Here is a 24714-nt window from a genome sequence, read left to right as displayed (position 1 = left end):
AGCACATTAACGCCTCTTTAGTAAGATGTTGGTGAACTGGATATCCTATCAATATGAATAACATTTTAACGTTTCTTTCTTCTTAATTTGCGTGATAATGTTTATTGCATTACAACTTTCAGTGGAACTAGGTCTTATAAGCGGAAATAGAAAACACGTGGCCACCATCAAACGAGTAAAATTAGAGAGAATTTTTATTGCTGTTACAACTTGATCCTGTAACAGCAGGTGTGGGTTTGGTTTGTATCGTTGTGTTGACAAGTTTCTGTTTCTTCAGAATAATTATGCCACCCGACCACACCTTGTTTCACTTTAAAGATTGCAGTTAATTATTATTATTTTTTATTGTATGATTGCAAGAACATACAAAACCATTGCCAGGATAGGGTATATTGAGAATTACCATAGAAATGACAGTTTTAAGGGCTTTGGAGTTGCTGGATGTAAGGAGAGTGTCCAGGTATTTAAGTTGATTAGGAAGAATTTTTCAAGATTAGGAAGAATATTACAAAACTAAACAGGATTTGTTAAATACTGTTTTAACCAGTTGATCTTGAAATTAAAATTTAAGGAAATACAATCTAGAAAGTTTAGATTTAGAACACAAGATTAATATTTATTTATATATATTCATATTTATTCATTTATAATTCAAGGATCAGCCAATAGAGTGGGATGACGTCAGAACCCGGAAGTCTAATTCGCTGATGGTTCCTATAAGATTTTCCTATGGTTTTCTCTTTTTTTAATTTTATTTATGAGTAAAATAAAGCCTGTGGTAAACATAACGTGACGATATTTTTACGTTTTGTTATATAGCCTAACATAACAGTGTCCATGCATAACTACATGCAACTAACTCTCAACCAAATCTTAATCCTACCCTAACTCTATAGTAAGTGTGTGTTGTTAATTAATATTACTCAATATTTAATGTATAATTACACTGTAACAGGGACACCTTAAAATAAAGTGTAAACTAAATCCCCATGTAGCCTACAGTAAATCTCGAAGGAACTTTCGGGTTGCGTAACCATCTCTGGAATTTTGTGTTTGAACTTCCATTTTTCAACTCTGTGTATTTGATATGGCATTTTAAAAACGAGCGGTTCATTCATAAATCTGTAAGATCTTACTTCATGCTGTGGAAATACAAACCTGGAAGACTGAAAAGCAGCAGAGCTCATAAGGTCTCTAGGAAACATTTTAATCAAAAACAGTAAGGTGAAAACAATAATAGAAATAATTAAAAAGTTAAAATAACAAGATAGTGTAAAATAATAAAAAATAAAATAGTACGCTATTTTGTTTTTATCTTTGTGTCAGTATGTATGTTAAATCTGGTCACGTGTTCATTGATATAAAATGATAGTAAATGTTACATAATTGCAATTATTTGTATTAGACGTGTGAAATTACCATGTTTTCAGGCTGTAGCCTACTATTAAATACCGTGTATCGCGTTTAAACTCAGGTTTATTTATTTGTGCATGTTCTGTTTGCATGTGATCTTCCTGATACAGGAACTTACTTTTGACAGTTTACAAGTCATGACAGGTTTAATTAAAAAACACAAAAATTCACAGTAGCATTTGCTACACTTTAAAATAGTGTCAGGAATTATGTTAGGAAATCTAATTGCCTAAACCTTTATTTTCCAACCTTTATATAGTTTAGTATATGGAATTAGCATATGTCACAGTGTTACAGTTAAATGCATATGTCTTAGAAGTGCATGTAAATGGAAATCTTGACAGCTTTGCAAACGTAATCTGTTTAGAAACGTTCTGTTTGTTCCTCAGGTGTGTTTGGTGTTGAGGAAAAGAAGTCAGTGTCAGTGTCAGTGATGGTGGGAGATTCTCTCACTCTAAACACTGATATTACTGAAACAAAGGGGGAAGATCTGCAGTGGAAGATTGAAGGTGAAAGCAATATTATAGCACATATTGATAGAGAAGTCAACGAAATCACAGTACCTGGGAATAATGAAGAGAGATTCAGAGACAGACTGAAGCTGGATCATCAGACCGGATCTCTGACCATCACAAACATCAGGACCACAGACTCTGGAGTTTATGAACTAAAGATCAAGGACAGCACGAATGACGACAAATACAGATTCATTGTCACTGTCCGCGGTGAGTAACTCAGTGTGATCATAATGTGGATTACCTGTCTGTGAAGATGAGTTGAAATAATCACAATTATACACAATAATCCTTTATGAATAACTTAAGTTCCTTAAGTTCATAAACACTTATGATGATTGAAATCGTGAAATAGCCTTAAATAATTACAAAATAAACTGCAAAATGTTTTGTTTTCTAATATTTATTTAATGCATGGATTGCTTCTGACAGGGTTTCAAAGCGCCAAATGCGAGTAAAAATGACCGTTGAAACGATACTACTCGACAGTTGCCCGGTAACTTTTTTTTAATGAATTTTGACAATGCATGATTTTGAGAATGTGATATTTAGTGCAAACATCAAATCGCAACAGTCGTGATGTAATATAGTATTAATTCGCAGTAATGCTACTCTGTAGTGTTTGAGTCGCTTATAACTTGCATTTGGGAAATGCAATTTGCGCCAACCATTTCCCAAATTCATATTATTTTATTTTATGTTTTTTTTTTATTTATAAATATGTTGTCAACAAAAAGAAGCACTGCGGTTTTCCGCCAGAATAAAAGCTCAATGGTTTAACGTTTGAATGCAAAGAAATTAAGTAGTGCTGGGCAACAATTAATCGCGATTAATCGCATCCAAAATAATTGTCGTAAAAATTATTTTGTATATACAAATACACACACATTCATGTATATACTTAAGAAATATTTGCATATATATACTGTATATATATATTTATACATAATTTATATTATATATACATGTAAATATTTTATATATAAATAACATTTTTACTTTTAATACTTTTTTTTTTCAATTTATCACATGCCTGATTCATATTCAAATAAGATTAAAGAGATTTCTTGATGTTTAATATAAATGATCCAGCAAACATTATTTTCAGAAATTCAAAAAAGATAAGCACAAACTGTACTTTTACACAATGAAGGCAATAGAGAAGGAAGCCAAGGATCTAAAAGCAAGCGGGTATTTTATATAAACAAAATACAGAACTAGTGAGCACAAGGAAAACAGTGGAGAACAGCTACAACACACAAACCATCTACATTCTCCACAAAAGTTGTATTGTGATGAGAATGGACCCAGACTTACCTAAACACAGGCCTGCTTTCAGAACAAGCAAGAGCTGATAGACAGGTGAAAGTAGTAAATATGATAACCAACAATACAGGAACACATGATGGAAAATGTAAAAATGATACATCAGAACCAAACTGAACTTCAAAATGTACATATGTATACACACACACACACACACACACACACACACACACACACACACACACACACACACACACACACACACACACTCATGACTCAATGTACTCAGACTATATATTTTTTTAAACATTTTAAAATGCACACTATTATTTTAATGTTTTTAGTGATTACTATATGGAAGTTCAATCATTTAATTGAATTCCTATCCCCCTTTTATTTAAATATTTCATTAGCATCATTGTAATTGCAACAGAAAGGTTTGTCAAATATTTTGAATAAGTATTTGTTTTCCGCTTTGCATTTGTTCTTTTATATTTTGTATTCTTTAAACCATGAGAAAATAAATCCTGTTATCACAAATTAAGTCCTATGTTGCGTTACCATTGTTTTGGCTGAAATTACTGATTCTGAGCTCCTTTATTTCCAGAGTAAACAGATCTTGAAGACTCAATGTCAATCTTTAAAGTGACACAAAACCTGATGATCTTGTTCACCAGCATAATTTGAGATGTTCCAAGTTTCAACGGAAGAAAAAACATCTGACCGTCTGTATCAGGGTTTACCAAACTGAAGGGGTTAATTATTCACCCTCATGTCGTTCCTAACCCGTTAGACCTTTGTTCATTTTCGGAAAACAAATGAAGATATTTTTTATGAAAATTTTTGACCCCCCATAGACAGCAACGTCACTGCAACTTTCAAGGCCCAGAAAGGTAGTAAAGACATTGGTAAAATAAGTGAGTACAGTGGTTCAACCTTAATGCAATGAAGCGATGAGAATACTTTTTTGTGCGCAAAAACAAAACAAAAATAACGACTTCATTCAATAATATCTTCTCTTCCATGTCATTCTCCTACGCTGTTGATGTAGTGTAAACAGTGCAGCACTTTCCGGTTCTACGTAAGAATGCTGGCTCACTATTGGCCAGCCCCTGTGTCAGCATCACACGCATGTGTCATGGTGCTCACGTGACTAGTGTCGGCCAATAGTGAGCCAGCTTTCTGACGATGAACCCTGAAGCGCTGCACTTTGATTACTTGGGTCAACAGCATAGGAGAATAACGTGGAAGAGATTGTTGAATAATGAATAGTTGTTGAATAAACTAAGGGCTTACCAGTTTGAAGCAACATGAGGGTGAGTAATTAATGACAGAATTTACATTTTTGGGTGAACTAACTTGAACTCCACTTCAAGGGGAAGGTCACGAACACCTAGGGGTTTGTGAGGGATTTGAAGGGGGTTCTTGAGTCGATGACACATAAAATCATTATAATGTTAAATTAAAATAAATAATCTTAAAATAAGAACAAAAAAATGTGACCATTAACTGACAACAGAGAAACATTTAAATGCAAATGGGTTGTTAATTTATTGAAATATTAACTTCCCGGGGGGACTTCAAGAAAATACTTTTGGTCAAAGAGCTTCAGCTGAAATATTTTTTGTTAAATTGTTAAATCACATTCTTATCTTTGTTTAAAATCTTTCTGCTTATTTTCACATTTAACTTAAATTTTGAGTCACAAATATTCTGGGTCCCAGGCATTTTTGCCCCATAGTACATGTACATTTAAAAATGTATTGTATGAAAGTGACTTGCAGCATAAGATTAAACCATTTCTGTTTGTTCTCCAGATGTGTTTCTTGTTGATACAGATGGAGTGAAGTCAGTATCAGTGACTGAGGGAGATACTGTCACTCTACACACTGGTGTTACTGATATACAGAGAGATGATGAGATACAGTGGAAGTTTGGAGATCAAGACTTAAACAGCCCCGTTGACTCGAGATGGAAAAACATTGATCAGAATGATCAAACCGGAGACCTCAACATCAATAACATCCGAAGAGATCAGACTGGAGTTTATAAATTGGAGATCAACAGCAGCAGAATGATTTTACAAAGAAAATTCTATATGGCTGTTGGTGAGTAGCTGTTCTGTTTAGTTCTATTATTAGCTGTGATGACGTCAAATTGAATGTTTATTTAAGAGCTGAACACAAATTTAATACCACATGTCCATACGAGAACATTCAAATATTTACTTGCATACCTGTGTGTAAAATGTCATTTGGCATTCATGGACATGTTTTTATTTGAAATGGACAAAATATAAGAACTGCTGGAAGGAAATTAAACTTTTATAAGTCATCGTTTACAAGTTGGAGCAAGCACAGTCATGCACGTCTAATTCTTTGTTCACCTCCCTGACTGAAAAAAAATGGTGTCATGGTTACTTTTTCTAGAGAACTTGAGCTTTACTTTCCTCCCCATCACCGGCCTCTCACTTCTGCGGTCTGTCTGCCAATGAGAAAAACAACAGCTGCTCTAATCTATAGGTGCAGCAGCATACAAGTAATGTACTATCAAGTCATTGAAATCACAAAATAAAAATGTATTTTATAACAAAGCAGTAATATCTGGGTCAATAACTACTTTTAACATCAATCCAGATGTGAAACATTTATTTAAAGAATCATAGTATGTTCTTCATGTTTGTTGCTGTGACAGATGAAATGTCGACAGTATCAGTGAAGGAGGGAGAACCTAGCATTTTATACAGTGGTCTTATTGAAATACAAGGACATGATTTGATATTGTGGAAGAAGACCATCTCATTGCTGAAATCAATTAATTGACCTTAATTAGCCTACATGACACCAGTGATGAGAGATTCATAGGCAGACTGCAGCTCCATCACCAATCTGGAGATCTCAACATCCATGGCTCCAGAACCACAGACTCTTAACCCAGGGCTGCCCAATCCTGTTCCTGGAGATCTCCCTATGCAGAGCTGCGATCCAACCCTGCTCCAACACACCTGTCTGTAATGATCAAGTACTCCTGAAGATCTTCATTAACTGCTTCAGGTGTGTTTGATAAGGGTTGGAGCTGAACGTTGCAGGAAGATCTCCAGGAACAGGACTGGGCATCCCTGCTTTAACCAGTTCTGCACTTGACATGCTGTAAAATTTGCTAGAGGCGCTGTGGAGAACAGAGAACTTGTGAGAGGAGGAGAGAATGTTCTCCACTTGTGTCCGTTTATTTGGAATGACAGACGAAGATGTTATCCAAACATATTGTTTGCCGATCCATGTTATTTTTAATTTGCTGCTCCTGTGTTTTTAGTAGATCTCTCTTGTTTGTGACTCTATGCTAATTTGTGTTGCTCTTGGTAGATTGTGTTGTCATTATAGAAATGAGCCGTGTTCTTTAATTTGCACATTTTCAGTAGTAGATCAACTGCAGAACACTTAACTGCATGATTAAATAAGTATTATTCATATGTGTAATCATATGTTCTTCATATGTGTTTGTTGCTGTGACAGGTGAAATGAAGACAGTATCAGTGAAGGAGGGAGAATCTATTACTCTAGACACTCGTCTTATTGGAGTAAAGGGATATGATCTGATAATGTGGAAGTTTAAAGGCCATCTCATTGCTGAACTCAATAAAGGGACCGATGAGTTCTCAACACATGACACCAGTGCTGGTGGGAGATTCAAAGACAGACTGAAGCCAGGTCAAACAACAGTATCTCTCATCATCAGCGACTCCAGAATCACAGACTCTGAAGATTATTCTTTACACATGATCAGCAGCTCATACACCGTTCAGAGGACCATCAGTGTTACTGTCAGTGGTGAGTAGATCAGATCTTTCAGTATCAATATCTTATTTACATCTGTGTTCTGTGAACAATCTAGATATGAAATCAACATATATACGTCTGATGAAGGACATCTGACAAACATAAGAAATTGTTTGCAAGAAATTAGAAATTTGTAGAGGAAATTTACATTATTTCACATATTGTCTCATGGAAACTTAGATGAGTGTTTCAAATATTCTGTCATTAGAGAAACAGGTTTTACATATTTCAGTGAGAACAGAATCTGTCACAGAAAAGTTTCTGTGTTGTTTTTTTTATGTTGGCATGTATGATTCTCTCTGAATCAGATTACTTTTTTTGTCTTTTACCACCCTTTGCTTTTTTCATTAACAGAAATAATTACAGTTATAGATCAGACACACTCACACTAATGTCTGTCTTTATCATTACAGTATCAGATCTACACTCAGGTTATATAGTGCTGATGTTTATAGTGTGTGTTATAGATCAGACACACTCACACTAATGTCTGTCTTTATCATTACAGTATCAGATCTACACTCAGGTTATATAGTGCTGATGTTTATAGTGTGTGTTATAGATCAGACACACTCACACTAATGACTGTCTTTATCATTACAGTATCAGATCTACACTCAGGTTATATAGTGCTGATGTTTATAGTGTGTGTTATAGATCAGACACGTTCACACTAATGACTGTCTTTATCATTACAGTATCAGATCGGTCAGGTGCTGTATCAGGAATATCTGGTGCCAGTGTTGCTCTGATGGTTTGGGCTGTAACTGTTGTTTTACTGCAAGAAGTATAAGTAACCAAGGCAAAGGTGTAAGTATTACATGCAAACAACTTGACAAACACCATTAATATAGAAATATTAAATCCAGCACTGATCTTGTTGTTTTACTTTAGACAGAACAGCCAACCTTACCATTAACACAAATAGAGCTGATCTGGTGCTGTTTTGATCAAAGAACACAATGCTGCTGGATATTTTAGCCATTTCATATTTCGTAATTTACCCCATTAATTGGTCACCACTGATTGTTTAATTTAACAAATTATTATTGACTCCTGAGCCAGTGGTCAATAAGACCTTTTATATTCGTTAAACCTAACTGTCAGTGTTGATGTCACTCTCCATTAATTAGCATCATATCAGAAATAAAAGACTAAAGAACAAAGAATAATTTAAATTAACATTTACAAATCACAACATATTCTCCACCGTGTGTAATACATTAATAATATAACATTATGGTACAGGCTAATAAACAGAAACAAGTGTAATGCAGGAGAACATATAATTATCATCATTGTTATCAACACTACTATTTATTCATTACTATTTTCCTTTTTTAACTTGGTGTTTTTACTGTGAATATTTCTGTGTTTTTATAAAAGGTTTCAGTGAAGATAAAGTGAATGAAACTCAGGATCAGGATAAATAGTGAGGAGAATCAACCTGTAATAATCTGTAACAATGTAAACATGTGCTTTGCATGACATACTGATCAGTGTAGCTATATGTACATTTTTTATTTTAGCCTAATTGACAAATGCCTTATGGAAAAGCCTTGGGTCGGTTTTGCCGGGAAAATCCAAAGGATGTGACGTTTACGCATGCTCCCGAGAGCTTTTCTTCAGTTCTATGACACATGAAGTGCATCACATGATCAACTGCTAATTTCAAATGTGCTTTCGCGGTTTGGCTGGAGCTGAGCCAGAGACTGATGCTCAGCGCTGTCATATATCATAACTATTCAGTGTTTTCAATTACATAATGTTTATTTTAGGTATAGCAAAATAGTACATTTATAGTTTGTAAAATACACACTGATGTTTATGGAAGCGGCAATAGCAATCTTTTCAATTATAAATTAACTACTTGTTTTATTCATATCAGATACACATTGTGTAGGTAGCCTAACTATAAAAAAACAATTCTCCTACTGCAATGGATACACATACTTTAATGTATTTCAGAAGTAGATGAATTGACGTGTTGTAAATCTGACAGATCTGATTCACTGAATTGCGGTGCAAACATGGTGGCGTTATACATCATTATAAAGGTGAACTCTAAAATGATGTTCACCTTAAAAAAAAAAGCTCACGCTGGGGGTCAGCTAGAATATTTTAAAATGATGTGTGAAAGGGTTAAATATGGAATTTAATATATTTTTGCCACTGAAAAATAATGAAAAAGGTAACTGCCACTTTTTATCTCACAATTCTGACTTATTTTTCCGCAATTGTTTATATCTTCCAAATTCTGACTTCTTTACTCAGAATTGTGAGAACTAAAGTCGCAATTGCGAGTTATAAAGTCCAATTCCGAGGAAAAAAGCGGAATCTCTCAGAATTGCAAGTTTATACTTCACAATTCTGATTTTATAACTCGCAATTGCGACTGCTCAAAAAGAAAAGTCAAAATTATGAAAGCTAAACTATTGCAATTAAATTAAGTTGCAATTACTTTTTATTCCATGGCGGAAACAAGCTTCCATAGTTATGCATCTTTAACTCTCTAGTGTTTCTGGTAAAAATCTGTTTTTTGTTATTTTTTAATGTAGCTTATATATTTTTGACATATAAATCATGCTTAATGTAGCCTTTTTTTTTTTTTTTTGCTCTATGCTTGATTACTAGAACAAATGTGTGGTATGACAGTGTATTCTGTTTTATGAACTGATAATGTGAATCTGAAATCTTGAAATATGAGCTGAATTCTAAGTGATTATTTGAGACCCATGTGAACTCGAGTACAGATATACTGCTTTTTGTATGATTTTACTGAATTGATTAATATTTCAAACTCTTTTTTTTTTATATTTCAAAATCAAATACAAAAGAAAATGTGATTTTTATGAATCTATATATTTTTTTTATTGATTTTATTGTGGACTACTGTTTGTTGCCCGGACTTCCTATTCTTGTCTTAAATCTGAATCCTTTCCATTATAGTTTTTCTGTATCACAGGTATTTGTAAAGCTCATATATCATAAGTAATCTGAAACTGGTGTTTCTTATAGTGTAATCTTACGATTAGTTGCATGGGGATTTGTGAATGATTTTACAAGTGTAAAGTGTAATTTCTGTTCCAATAGTATGCTCATACATGGATCTATGTGCAATTACACAATAAAGCCAATTAATAAAACTAAGACTATTATATGGTGTCAGAGTGAACTGGGTGGATGGATTGCAAGTTGCTGAAATTGACCAAGGCAAAAAGTGCAAGATTTTAACATGTTTTATCAGTAGAAGATGCTCATTTGTTCTTTTACCTTTTTTTTTTTTTACTAAATGGGATCTGACTGGCATCAGACTAACACTGAACTATATAATGTAATAAATACCTAAAAAAATAAATGTAAGACCAGTTATGATGACTGAAGACCAGAAGTCAAGAGATGCATCAATTGAATACATTTTTACTGAAGAATAGTTTGCAGTTTCATCAGCAGAAGTCAGTTTCAACACTCAAGGAGTTCATAGGCCGCTCTGCCGTAATACAGCAGCAATACTCTAACATAGGTCACTAAACTACATCATCATGTCAGGTTGAATGATTCTGATTGGTTAAGACACAGATAAACAGAAAATGTCCACATATGGGCTGTGAGTCAGAAGAATATCTCCATCGATGATCTGGATGCAGATGGTCAGTTTACTTCCCCTGCGTGACAGTAGTTCACCTCAGAACATCCTGTAACAAAAGAGTGCTGACACACACACACACACACACACACACACACACACACACACACACACACACACACACACACACACACAGCTTCTTCAAGGTCAAACATACTGATAACATGTACTTTCTCTCAGTAAGAGGTTCAGACAATATTCATCATTATTCTCTTGTGATTGAAGATGAAAAGTAAAGCGAATGTTTTAACGAAGAATCGATGCGTAGGCAACAGGCCTGAGTGACCCCAGTGACCTCGGCTGTCAGGGTCAGCTAGAAGAGTAAATTAGGTTTTTAACACATGATTTTCTCACATGTAACTTTTTAACTAGTAAATCTCAGAAGCTTGATGAATTCATTCAAATCATTTGATATTTAGAAGCATAAATATTGATTAGTAACTCATCAAATCACTCAACAGATTTACATTTTCCTACAGAAAGTCGCTCCAGAACAGTGGTCAGCTTTACATATATACCCACATCCCTTCCAAAGATGGTAATACATCCTATAGATATGTTGAGAAATATGTTGTACCATGTGACATACTAAAATAGAATAATTTGTTGCATCAGCATTCTGACCTTTCTTTAAGACCCCAAAAAGTCAAACCAAAGACAGACACACAGAGGGAATAATAGTGTACAAATATATAGCTAAATTACTTATTTTCTAAATAATAAAATCTTCAACATTCTCTACAGAAAATTTGTGATTGGCTGATTGAAAATCTCCTCATATACCGATAGCAATTAAGCAGTCTAAATGTATTTTTATAAATATATATCGTCTGTGGAAGATGTAGGACCATAAAATGTCGGATTGTGTTCCCTGTGAGTCAATGTGTGTTTGCAAACCACTGCGCAGGGGAAGGTGTAGGACCATAAAATGTTTGTTCAATCATTTCATTTGGTCGGATTGTGTTCCCTGTCAGTCAACGTGTGTTTGCACTGTGCACAGCCTGTTCACACAGACATCATATGTCATCAGTGTGTTAACGTACGCTATAGTGCACAGACAGAGCAAATATGGCAGGCAAACAGTTGTTTATGTTCATTATTGTAGTCCTGTTACTCACTGTTCTACTGTAAAGTTTTCTCACCGGTGAATGACACATGATGTAATCCAATAACGTTGTCTGTGGTCACCTCCACCTCACTGGTCTGAGTGCGTTCATGTGTTTTGGAGGAGGTGTGGCTTTGGACATTTATAGTAAAGGTGGGATCATATGCTTTCAATGCTTGCAGACTAAAGTTAACATTTCCCAGATCACCTACTGCACCTTTAAGTATTTCATTTGGTTTATATGATTATATAATAATTTAATATAATAATTCTTTTTTTTTTTTTTTATGTAGGCGTATCTACAAAAAAAAAAAAGTGCTCAAAAGGAAAGCAGTTGCATCACCTTCCCCACGAGCCAAAATTATTAGCGTGTGCCTTCCCTCCAATCCCGGCTTCTCATTTGAGAAAAAAAAAATGGTCGTCCCTCACTCACACTTAAACACTATCAGCTGCGTGTCAAGGGATATAAACTCTTTATCAATATAAGATGTGTATATTTCATTTTATATGAACCAAGTTTTACTGTTGCTTTTATATTATTGGACAATTTTGAAAGATTTTTGAATTCAGTAACGTCAGACAAACTTAATGAAGGCAGCCGAACTACCGCAGATAAACCGCTAGCACCCATTTGGGAGCCAAATGAGCCCATAATGAAAACCTAAAAGGGCTTCAATTAGAGCCCACTGTGTCCCATCATGTCTCCCTATGAGCTAACATATGCATATCCATGTGGACACATTTCTCTGGGCCCCATTTGAGTTTTCCTGCAGGGCCCAAGTGACAGCCCATCAAAAACCCACATGGGAATGCTGGCTGTGGCGTTTATCTTTATCTATCTCAGCGTTGCTTAATGCACCTTTAATGGAAAATAATGCCTTTGCCCGTTTACCCATCAGTCAACCGCACACACACCATAGTAAACAGGAGCAAGACGTTCCCTTTCGTTGTCACTCCGAGTTACGTCGGATGACGACGAATGGGGTTTCGCTTAGAAATCCTATCATCTTCGAGTATATAAAACGAGCCAATGGCAATGAAATGCCATGGGTCTGCGGAATTTGCATAGCGTAACTCCGCCCCACCCTGGGGGTATATAAGGAAGTGCGCTGGCAACATGCAGATATGTTTTCGCTTCGGAGCCAAGTTGATGTACTTCACTCCACAGCCAATCCTGAGATTCATCTCTTCATTTCTCTTCGAGACGAGCCTCTCTCCAAGTGTTGGTGTGACAGCGAGTTCCAGCGAGTGCACATTCCCTGCTTATCTGTGCAGTGATTTGCCAGTGTTTGTGTGTTCTCTCCCTGGTCGCTTCAGCATTTGTGGAGAAACCTTCGGGTGTGCCAGCATTGCCCGAGTCTGATCCCGAGATGACTGCCATGCTTTCCCGGGCAGCCGCGGCCATTGGGCTTGAGTGGTCCCCGCCACCTGGTCCGGTGCGCTCGCGGCTGGACGATTGGTTTTTGGGTGCCGCCACTGATCCTCGTCAGCGCGCGTCCCCAATGCCTTTCTTCCCGGACGTGCATGAGGAGGTCACGAGGTCCTGGAAGGCACCATTGTCTTCTTGTGATCGCTCGGCTACCTCCTCCGCTCTGCCTCCTCTCGATCAGGCGGCCGCCAAAGGGTACACTGGGGTTCCCCAGGTTGAACGCTCTGTTGCGATGCAGCTGTGTCCTCAGAGTGCTTCTTCCCGTGGTGACCCAAAGCACCCCTCCAAAGCCTGTAGGTTCTCTTCCACGCTTGTGGCGAAGGCCTATAGAGCTGCGGGGCTGGCGGCCTCCTCACTGCATGCCATGGCGACACTCCAGGTCTACCAGGCCCAGATGTTGCGTGACATGCACGAGGGGAGGACTGACCTAGCGCTCTTTGATGAGCTGCGTGCTGCCACCGACCTTGCTCTCCGAGCGACGAAGGTGACCGCACGCTCCCTGGGTCAGGTGATGTCAACTTGCGTGGTCCAGGAGAGACGTCTGTGGCTCAACCTGGCCGATATGCGTGAGGCCGAGCGGACCCGGTTCCTCGACACTCCCATATCCCAGGCTGGCCTTTTCGGCGGAGCGGTTGAGGACTTTGCCCAGCAGTTCTCGACCGCCCAGAAGCAGACTGAGGCTCTCAGACATGTCCTGCCCCGACGGCCAGCTGCTGCCTCCACCCAGCCGTCGGCACAGGTGCCTCAGTCTGCTCGCCGCCGAGGGCGCCCTTCTACGACTCCCGCCCCTCCCGCACGGCCCCAGCAGCAGCCTCCATCCGGGTCGCGTCGTGGAGGACGCCGTAGGAAGGCGCCACAGCCCTCTCCCGCCCCGTGCCCCGCTAAACGCCAGGCCAAGCGGCGCTCCTGAGACGGGCTGCTCAGAGATGGCGTTGAGTTCTTCCCAGGAGCAGGTAGCAGGGCCGCTCCTTCCCCCGGTGGAATCCTTGGTTTTTCCCACCCCGCTGCTCGTCCCACGACGGGCAGCACCCTTTTGTGGTCAAAGAAAGAACTCACTCCCCCATCTCTGAGCACACAGAGTGTCCGGATGACAGTGCGCGCCGCTCACGAGCCTCGACACTCTCGTCCCCCTCTGTCGCCAGTTCCCTTCCAGAGCACGCCCCAGTGGGACGCTGGTTCTCCCCTGGCCTCCTCTGGCAGGACGCGGCTAATGACCGTGCCCCCGCACCGGGCCGCTATGCCACCCACGCCTGGGCCGGTCATTCCGCTTCGCTGCACCACCGAGGGTATGTCTGTGGTCCGTATGACCCCGCTGGTACAGTTCCTGGAAGCCTGGTTAGAGCTTCCCAGGCTGTCCCGCTGGGTCGCGAGGACCATCAGGCTCGGCTACGCGATTCAGTTCGCGCAGTCTCCTCCCCGCTTTAGGGGAGTCCGCTTCACTATGGTCGGTGGCAATGCCCCGGTTATGAGAGCGGAGGTCGCTACCTTACTGGCGAAGGGTGCGATCGAGACTGTCCCTCCAGCCGAAATGAGGTCCGGCTTTTACAGCCCTTACTTCATTGTACCGAAAATCCGGTGGGTTACGGCCAATCCTCGACTTGCGCGTCTTGAACCGCTCCCTTCACAGGATGCCGTTCAAGATGCTCACGGCCAAGCGCATTTTCGAGTGCATACGGCCGCAGGATTGGTTTGCAGCGATCGACCTGAAGGACGCCTACTTTCATGTCTCCATTCTTCCTCGACACAGACCGTTTCTACGGTTTGCTTTCAAGGGGCAGGCATACCAGTACGCGGTTCTCCCTTTCGGGCTAGCCCTGTCTCCTCGCGTCTTTACGAAGGTCGTCGAGGTAGCCCTTGTTCCCATTCGGGAACACGGGGTTCGCATCCTGAACTATCTCGACGACTGGCTGATCCTAGCTCACTCTCGAGACCAGGTTTGCGAACACAGGGACCTTGTGCTCCGGCACCTAGCTCGTCTGGGCCTTCGGGTCAACTGGGAGAAGAGCAAACTCTGCCCTGTGCAGAGGATCTCTTTTCTCGGTATGGAGATCGACTCGGTCGCCATGTGCGCGCAGCTTACGAGCGAGCGCACGCAATCACTGCTGACTTGCCTTCGTCAGTTCGAGGGCAAGAGTGTGGTCCCACTGAAACTAATTCAGAGGCTCCTGGGGCATATGGCATCCGCAGCGGCTGTCACGCCGCTCGGGTTGCTTCATATGAGACCACTTCAGCTTTGGCTTCGCGATCGAGTCCCGAGGTGGGCATGGCACTACGGCACGCTCCGAGTTCCAGTGACTCCGACCTGCCGTCAGACCTTCACCCAGTGGTTGAACCTCAGTTTTCTTCAGGCCGGAGTGCCCTTGGAACGAGTGTCCAGGCATGTTGTTGTGTCAACAGATGCCTCCAACACGGGCTGGGGCGGCATGTGCAATGGACATGCTGCCGCGGGCTCCTGGACAGGACCCCAGCGCCTTTGGCATGTCAATTGCCTCGAATTGTTGGCTGTACATCTTGCCCTGCACCGCTTCCATGCGTTGCTCAGGGGTCAACACGTACTGGTCCGATCGGACAATACCGCGACTGTAGCGTACATCAACCGTCAAGGTGGTCTGCGCTCCCGCCGTATGTCACAACTCGCCCGCCACTTCCTCATATGGAGTCAGAAGCATCTGAGGTCGCTTCGTGCCATTTATATCCCGGGAGACCTGAACCAGGCGGCCGACGAGCTGTCTCGGCTTCGGCCTCTCGCTGGAGATTGGCGACTCCATCCCCAGACGGTTCAGCTGATTTGGGATCAGTTCGGGGATGCACAGGTAGACCTGTTTGCCTCCCACGACTCGTCCCACTGCGAACTGTATTATTCCCTGACCGAGGGCACGCTCGGCACGGATGCACTGGCGCACAGCTGGCCGCGGGGCCTCCACAAGTATGCGTTTCCCCCAGTGAGCCTTCTTGCGCAGACCTTGCGCAAGATCAGGGAGGACGAGGAGCAGGTAATTTTGGTTGCCCCGTATTGGCCCAACCGCACCTGGTTCTCAGAACTAGTACTCCTCGCGACAGCACCTCCCTGGCCAATTCCTTTAAGGAAGGACCTGCTTTCTCAGGGACGGGGCACCTTATGGCACCCTTGTCCCGATCTTTGGAACCTCCACGTGTGGCTCCTGGACGGGATGAGGCAGGTTTGAGTACCCTACCACCAGCGGTGGTGGCTACCATCACTTCCGCTAGAGCATTGTCCATGAGACATGCCTATGCGTTGAAGTGGAACCTCTTCGTCAACTGGTGTTCTTCTAAAATTCTAGAACCCATGAAATGCCTTATCAGTGTTGTGCTTTCCTTCCTGCAAGAAGGGTTGGAGCGAAGGCTGTCTCCCTCCACCCTGAAAGTGTATGTTGCCGCCATTGCTGCACATCACGACGCAGTTGATGGTGAGTCCTTAGGAAAGCACGACCTGATCGTCAGGTTCCTGAGGGGAGCCAGGAGACTGAATCCTCCTCGTCCTCCCCTCGTACCCTCTTGGGACCTCTCAGTGGTTTTAACTGCCCTGCAGAGTGCTCCCTTTGAGCCTCTGCAATCAGTGGAGCTTAAGTTCCTGTCAATGAAGACAGCGCTCCTGGTTGCATTGGCCTCCAACAAGAGGGTAGGGGACCTGCAGGCATTTTCGGTTGACGAAGCGTGCCTGGAATTCGGGCCGGCTAACTCTCACGTGATCCTGAGACCCCGGCCCGGATATGTGCCCAAGGTTCCCACCACACCCTTTCGAGACCAGGTGGTGAACCTGCAAGCGCTGCCTTTGGAGGAGGCAGACCCTGCCTTGGCACTGCTCTGTCCAGTACGCGCACTCCGTGCTTACGTAGACAGAACGCAGTGTTTCAGGACCTCAGACCAGCTCTTTGTCTGTCATGGTGGGAAGCTGAAGGGAAAGGCTCTCTCCAAGCAAAGGTTGTCTCACTGGATAGTGGACGCCATTGCTTTGGCATACCAGCAGCAAGGTCGACCATGCCCCCTTGGTGTGACGGCCCACTCCACCCGGAGTGTGGCATCCTCTTGGGCTCTAGCGCATGGCGCCTCGCTAACAGACATCTGCAGAGCTGCAGGCTGGGCGATACCTAACACATTCGCGAGATTCTATAATCTCCGAGTGGAGCCAGTTTCTTCTCATATACTCGCTTCAACTAGCCGGTAAGAGATTCTACTCAGGTGTCTTCGCTTGCTCGCCATTCCTCTCCACGGATGGGATACGTGCGATATTTTCCTCAGGTGAGCCTGATAAGCCCTGAGTCTCCTCCAGCACTGACGACGTCAACGCCAGAGTTATGCCACCGGCAGCTTTGCGCTTGGCTAGGTGCCTCCATGTGCATGGTTCCCCATCCGGGCGACCCCCACATGTGTATTCCACTGTAAGCCTCTTTGAGCATGTGTCTTTCCCTTGCCAAGCCACCTTGCCACCCTTGGGGTTGAAATATTCCACCTGCGGCTGGACACCCCAGTGTTATTCCGTATGCAGCCCTTCGGGGTCATATGTGTATTCCAAGTCCCCCCCTTCGGGTTGGGCATGATTGCATATTTCCACTGGATATGCTTCCCAGTGTACCTTGGTATTCCTGTGTTAAGTAGGACTCCTTCGTCTGTGCTAGTCTCACGACAGGGAGCTCAGACTTACGCAGGGCACTGGAAGACAGTCGAGAGGTGGCGTGATTACACTGGGAACCCCATTCGTCGTCATCCGACGTAACTCGGAGTGACAACGAAAAGGAACGGTTACGTCTTCCTGCCACTTCCGCTGTAACGCCTGAGTTCAGTCTCGGCTCCTCAGCGAAGACATATCTGCATGTTGCCAGCGCACTTCCTTATATACCCCCAGGGTGGGGCGGAGTTACGCTATGCAAATTCCGCAGACCCATGGCATTTCATTGCCATTGGCTCGTTTTATATACTCGAAAATGATAGGATTTCTAAGCGAAACCCCATTCGTCGTCATCCGACGTAACGTCTCCGTTCCCTACTCAGGGAACGAGGGTTACATACGTAACCGAGACGTTTGTCCACTCAACAGAAACCACATTCATTTAGGTCAGTCTGACACTAAACTAACCTGAAATAAACTGGTTTCACTTTGACTCTGAACTTGAGCTGCTAAAGTTTCTAAAGCAGTCTGTGGAAACAATGTTTCTTGCATGAGGGTGAAATACACTTTTTTTTTTTTTTACTTTTTCTGTTTTGAGGGGATATTTAAAGATTATGTGTCATTAAATGCAATAATCTTAAATGGATATCTGTTCTCTGATCTAAATGTAATGAAGACTGCAGATGGTCTTAGTTCTTGTGGTTATTTCAACATCTTCTCTGCGGTTACAGACTGTCTATAAGGAACTACAGCATTAACAAAACCTCTCGTTCATTTCCAAACCTCACGACATACATACACTGAATAGAGTACAATGAAGAACTGACTTGATACAAGTTTACACATTAATTATTTGCTTGTGTTGTTATTTTCACGTCACATTTCATATATTTTTTGTCTCGAGTTCCAGACCACATCCTGTAGATGTTTGACAGTCTCTCAGCAGACACAAACTGACCTTAATGTTTCATCATGTATTAAGTGAGATTTTAAAGTTCACACTTTGTGTTTATTCCCTACTAGTATTTAATTCATCAATTCGTCATGACATTCTGCATTCTTCTTTGATATTGAATGAAAAAATATTGATATAAATATGGTCTTCAGCTTCTTCCAAAAATGTGATCTTATTTAAATACTTAAATTTTAAATTCACTACATTTTATTTAGTCATAATTAACTAAGGGACAATCAAAAGCAGTGGCATTACCATAATAGACAACAATGAGGGCGTTTTTTTTTTTCTTTTCAAATGGGTAATATGGGGACAAACTCGCCCATCACCAAGTTGGGACATGTGCTAATCAATGTCTGTTTTAAAATCAAGTTTTACTTCTCTGTACGGTTCCAGTAGAGCTATAGAGCTACAGGTGAACACAATTTCTAATTTGACCCAAAAAAAAAAAAAAAAAAAAAAACATCATACACAAAAATCTAAGATCAGTATTTTATTTTAAGCACAGCATGCTTACAGCTCTATTTCAATTTTGGTATTTTAAACATAGCATTTAAAAATGCTGCATCCATTTATTTTTTATTTTTGTCATCATGCAAAAAGTCATGAAAAATGCAAAATTGAAAAAAAGAAAAGAAAAAAAAAAGTTAAAAAAAATCATCAAGAATCAAAAAGAAGTATCAGATCCAGCACTGTGGGTCTGATGTCTCTCCAGTTCAACTCTTCTTAATCTGATGTCATAAACCAGCACAATAAACGCAGCCACAGCAGCCAGACCCATCAGAGCAGTGACGACCAATCGGATCACAGCTTCAGTCCCTACAAAATCATGGACTTCATCTGAAGAGAGAACTTAAACACAGAAAAAGATTTTTTGACTCAGTAAATATAAACTAATATAATATTAATGTACTGTGACAGAGATTGGTTGAGTAAATAAATAACATCACCGCTAATGTACCTGAACACAACTGACAGAGATCGGTAATGCAGACCTGTTTGGTCTGGTTGCTGAGAGGATTGTTCACCACACAGCTGTAAGTGTTGTTATCCTGATATTCCACCTCCAGAGGAAGAGAGAGACTGATGCTGAGATCAGACACACTGATGCTGGACAATAAACTGGTTCCTTTGTACCAGGAGAGATTAACCCTGAACACATCCATCACTGAACACAGCAGCACACATGTTGGGCTTGATGAACTCTCTGATGATGAAGAACACTGTGAAATGACACTGGTGATGACAGGAATGGGTACTGGAGCTGCAAAACATGAAATAACAAAAATAAATGCAGGGGTTCCTGGAGCCTCCCAAAACAGCACATCTTCATCCTTCATCAGCGCTGAATTAAGTTTCAGACTAGTAGTTTTAGGCCAGCAGCCACAGGCCGGAAGTGAGGTGTGCTTATACTGTCTTAATAGAGTATAGCGCTAATTACACGCATAATTTTTGTTTTATTAGATGAGCTATGTATACACATTTTAAATGGATTTATATCTACAATATTTAACGACAATACTTTTAAATAAGACAAGATGGCTTTGTATGATGAACAGATTGAATTTGGGCTTTTATTCATCAACGCACACATCAGTTAACACACAAAAGTGTGCATTGAGGGCGCATATCGACCACTACAGCTCGCGAGCACCCTTCTGAAGCCTAAAACGACAAATGGAACACCCTACGGTCTCATGGATTAACGGACACGGCAGCCATTTTTAAGTCCACAAGAACGTGGCTGCAACCTAAATGTCATACTCTCTTGAGTACTTTGAATAAGTAATTACTTCACAACCGCTAAAAAAGTATGTTCTATATATAGTATGAATTTGTGTAGAAGGTAATCCAGATGTAGATTGTTTTTGCGCGTCAAGCAGGTTCGGTTGAGCTTCTGTGTGTGTTCCCTGATCAATAAAATGAGAACTAAGTGTGTCGATTTAATAGGGGTCCGTGTACTTTTTGATCATTTCATTTCCTGTTTGGAATGAAATAACGAGAAATGAAAACCAGTTCGTTCATTCGTTTTTTAGTTTAGTTTAAAAAACGAAAAATGAGATTTTGGCTCGGTTTTTCATTTTTCGTTTGTGGTTTACAAATCGGTTTATGGGTTCAATATTTCATTTGCACACGTGGGCGGTGCTGAAACGCCCCTTTCATCTGATTGGTCAAAACGCTCCGCCTTCAGTAAACTACGAGCCTTTCTTCTGTCAGGCAGAATAAGAGTCAGTACGAGTGCGGCACTGACACAAATGTACTTTAATAAAATAATGTCTGAAACCACCACTCACTGTTAACTACGCACAATATTTGAAGCAGAAATATGTTGCTGGTCACCTAATTCGTGCTGCTGTGACTTGCAAGCGACCCCAATAATGTGAGCCACAGTATATGACAGATTATTTTAGCATGATATTTCCCATTGATAAAAAAACTGTTTTTTAACAGTTATTTAAACTTTTTTTAAACTGTTATTTAAAACGGTGGTCTGCTATATTTCACAAAGGAAGCCCATTTGTGCGGTCGTTGGCGTTATATGAGAAGGACATGTTGAATATGAGCCTACTGTAAAATTAGCTGGCTTAAAAATGCGGATTGATCAGTGCAGAGTTATTCCAGACGCCTCCCGGTGCTGTTCGTATTGGAATTGTGTAATCACAGATTATGAACAGATGTTTTCAGAGCTGGACAAACAACTTCCTTACTTGAGTGAAAGTACAGATACTACTGGTCAAATATTACTCCGTTACAAGAAAGTTGTAAAGACTGATTTTTACTGAAGTAAAAAATTTTTAAAGATTTTTACAGAAGTAAAGATTTTTACAGAAGTACTCGTTTTTAAAAGTACTTGAGTATCAAAAGTAAATGTCAATGCATTGTTTTATTATTGTTGCATTGTTGTGTGTAATACTTACAGTACCTTATGCCTCTGAATCTATGCCTGCCTTCCTACCCTCATATCAATATCACATTTATTTCTAGAACACAGTTCCAGTAGTGGGATTGAATGTGAGATTGAATAAGTCACTCAATAACGTCCACAATGGTTTCGGACACCCAAATGGCTGTTCCCTCAAATAGTGCCATATTTAAAGTTTTTTGGCTTTTAGTATGAATATGTTAGCCTTACTGTTATCTATAAGCTAGTGTGCTCCAAAACAATGACAAAATTCGCATTTAGAAGACCAAACCCAACGTTGAAAATGAAAATCAGTTTCAAGTACAGTAAAATCAAGTAAAGTACTCAAAAAGTGTACTTAAGTACAGTACTCAAGTAAATGTACTTTGTTACTGTCCACCTCTGGATGTTTTACACAACAAGGATATATTCCCATTGGGTTGTTGGGTTTTCATGTTTAATGGGAACTTTAGACATAATGATTTTTATACTGTACAAACTGTGTTATCCCCTAACTCTAATGAAACAGTTATGGGTAGATCATCTACGGCCATCTAATGTTACGGACATATTACCATGGTACAGTTCAGCTTATTATTGATTTTTATTTCCACTTCCCTTTTATCCAAAGAAATATTTGAACTATTTGCACTGTATTTATCAATGGGAAATACATCATGCTAAAATAATCTGTCATATACTGTGGCTCACATTATTGGGGTCGCTTGCAAGTAGCAGCAGCACGAATTACGTGACCAGCAACATATTTCTGCTTCAAATATTGTGCGTAGTTAACAGTGAGTGGTGGTTTCAGACATTATTTTATTAAAGTACATTTGTCAGTGCCGCAAGTAAATGTGGGATTCTTCTGCCTGACAGAAGAAAGGCTCGTAGTTTACTGAAGGCGGAGCGTTTTGACCAATCAGATGAAAGGGGCGTTTCAGCACCGCCCACGTGTACAAATGAAATATTGAACCCATAAACCGATTTGTAAACCACAAACGAAAAATGAAAAACCGAGCCAAAATCAAATTTTTCGTTTTTTAAACTAAACTAAAAAACGAATAAACGAGCTGGTTTTCATTTCTCGTTATTCCATTCCAAACAGGAAATGAAATGATCAAAAAGTACACGGACCAATAGGCTATTTTTATCATGACAGAAAAATTACAGAAATTAAAGAAATATTGTTTGGGTTAGTTACACCTAATTCTACTTTACTTTTCAATGATGTTTGATTGATTACTCATATTTATTGCCAAGTAGATCTACCTTTCTGTATTTGATAACTGTATCATAAACAATAAAAAATACAGAATACCGATTTGTTTTCAGAATTGGTTTTGTTTTCTTATATTTTATTTATTTATTTATTTATTTTCAACAATTTGTATTTGTTTCTTTGTGGGTTTTTGCACTGAAGGTCTGCTATAGCTATCTTTTTTATATGCATGTTGAATTATCTGAATAAAAAAATGTGCCTGTTGATTGAAGCTGCACTACCGCCTTGCGCCTGATTATTAATGTGACATTTCGTCATGCTTCCGGTCTGAGGCTGGAGCTGTGGGTCTGCAGAAGGATAGGCTACTGAAAAGATACTGAATACCCAGTTACTGCTGTGCGACTAACATGCCAAAACGCCGTAACTTCCGCCAATAGTTGTAGGAATTATAAAAACGTTCCTCCAGTGCGAGAAAGCCCCTTGTGTCTCCAAACGAGACAAGTGAATGACTGTGTCGTAAAAGTTTTCATTACGCGAAGCTTTTCAATAAGGTGTAGCCTACGTTGTGGCCATCTGGTGGTCAAATCATGAATATCACCTTCTTGTCTGGCCAATTGAAATTAAACAATTGTTTTAGCCGTACAGGAGTAGGCTACAGCCTAGAAAGTATATGTAGATGTAATGTCCAATATAAAAACCAACCATTTATAAAAAAAACAATATTCTAATTTTGAGAACAATTTAGTGTCATTTACAAAGAACATTAGGCTACATATTAATTAAACAACACCTACCGTAAACAGTAACACTGAACGTCTTTATTGACTCTCTGTTATTGATAAGGGTCCTAAATTTATAGATTCCAGTGTCTGTGGTTCTGGTGTCGTTGATGGTGAGAGATCCGTTTCTCTCCAGCTTCAGTCTGTCTTTGAATCTCTCATCATCATACTTTGGGTTGCCCTTAATTGTGTAAACTATGCGACTGTTGTCAAACCTCCAAACGATCTCCTCCGTCAACTGTACTTCAGAAACTTTCGAGTCCAGAGTGACAGAGTCTCCCAGCATTACTGACTGAACTTCATGTGATTCAACCGGAAAAACACCTGCAGAACGAGATTAAACGGCTTAAATATTTAAATCATGGAAATATCCTTACCGTTGTGTGTAGTAGCTTAGGCTATGTAGGCTACTAAAAAAATGAAATAAAATAAAAATGGTAGCCTACCCGGTAGTTACTGTGATAACACTATTATCATGAAAAATAGATTTAGGCTACAGCCTAACTTACCAACCAGACATAACAAAACGAGCAAAACAAATGTGCGGATCATTTTCGTAGGTTCTCAGATTGTCACATTACAAGTCCGACAATGTGATATTATTTTATAATTAATATGTTCTATGTTATATAGATTATGTTATAATTATCTGTTGTTGTTGTTAAGCTGATGTTTAACAGAATCGCTTCATACTCCAGCACTCTGCACGCCACCAATAAGTGTGCGCGCGCCTGTGGGCGTGAACTAGTGTGCAGCACGTGGTGACGTAGCATCTGTTCAACCAATGAGAATTTCAGAGAGGTTCTTCTTAAAGAAATGCACCTAGTTCATTCAACTTCTTTTGGTAAACAAGTAGGTTAATAAACCTGGCATTGTAAATAATAGTTTGATAATAAATAAAGTTTGCATCCAACTGTAATTGTGCAGCATAGAAGCTGGTAATACAGGACACTTTAGATATAAATAAATATAGGCCTATATTATTATTAATAATTATTAGCTATAATAAAAATATTACT

General features: G+C 40.2%; 1 protein-coding gene across 2 annotated transcripts; it reads right to left on the bottom strand.

Annotated features, from left to right (window-relative positions):
• Positions 1-19271: 19271 nt before the first annotated feature.
• Positions 19272-24418, bottom strand: LOC308686411 (CD48 antigen-like). Of its 2 annotated transcripts, none has more exons than XM_081394836.1 (4): positions 24205-24418; positions 23711-24019; positions 19754-20056; positions 19272-19644 (listed from the first exon to the last, which is right to left on the bottom strand). In XM_081394836.1, exons 1-4 carry the CDS (start codon positions 24245-24247, stop codon positions 19460-19462), a joined length of 840 nt encoding a protein of 279 aa, XP_081250962.1. In that variant the 5' UTR covers positions 24248-24418; the 3' UTR covers positions 19272-19459. The 2 variants fall into 2 exon arrangements, with proteins under 2 accessions (XP_081250962.1, XP_081250963.1); XM_081394837.1 differs by having other exon boundaries at positions 19788-20056.
• Positions 24419-24714: the final 296 nt, after the last annotated feature.

The sequence above is a fragment of the Scardinius erythrophthalmus genome (assembly GCF_964197995.2).
Source record: "Scardinius erythrophthalmus genome assembly, contig: HAP1_SCAFFOLD_254, whole genome shotgun sequence".
Lineage (NCBI taxonomy): Eukaryota > Metazoa > Chordata > Actinopteri > Cypriniformes > Leuciscidae > Scardinius > Scardinius erythrophthalmus.
The sequence above is the reverse complement of the archived record's forward strand: the minus strand, read 5'-3'. Positions and strand labels throughout refer to the sequence as shown.

Bases quoted from the DNA above. Each gene is read 5' to 3' on its own strand.
- LOC308686411 (XM_081394836.1), bottom strand. From the start codon at position 24,247: ATGATCCGCACATTTGTTTTGCTCGTTTTGTTATGTCTGGTTG. The intron at 24,020-24,204 runs GTAAGTTAGGCT...CTCGTTCTGCAG, and splicing joins CGTTTTGTTATGTCTGGTTG to GTGTTTTTCCGGTTGAATCA. The intron at 20,057-23,710 runs GTAGGTGTTGTT...CATGTTTTGCAG, and splicing joins GTTCAGTGTTACTGTTTACG to CTCCAGTACCCATTCCTGTC.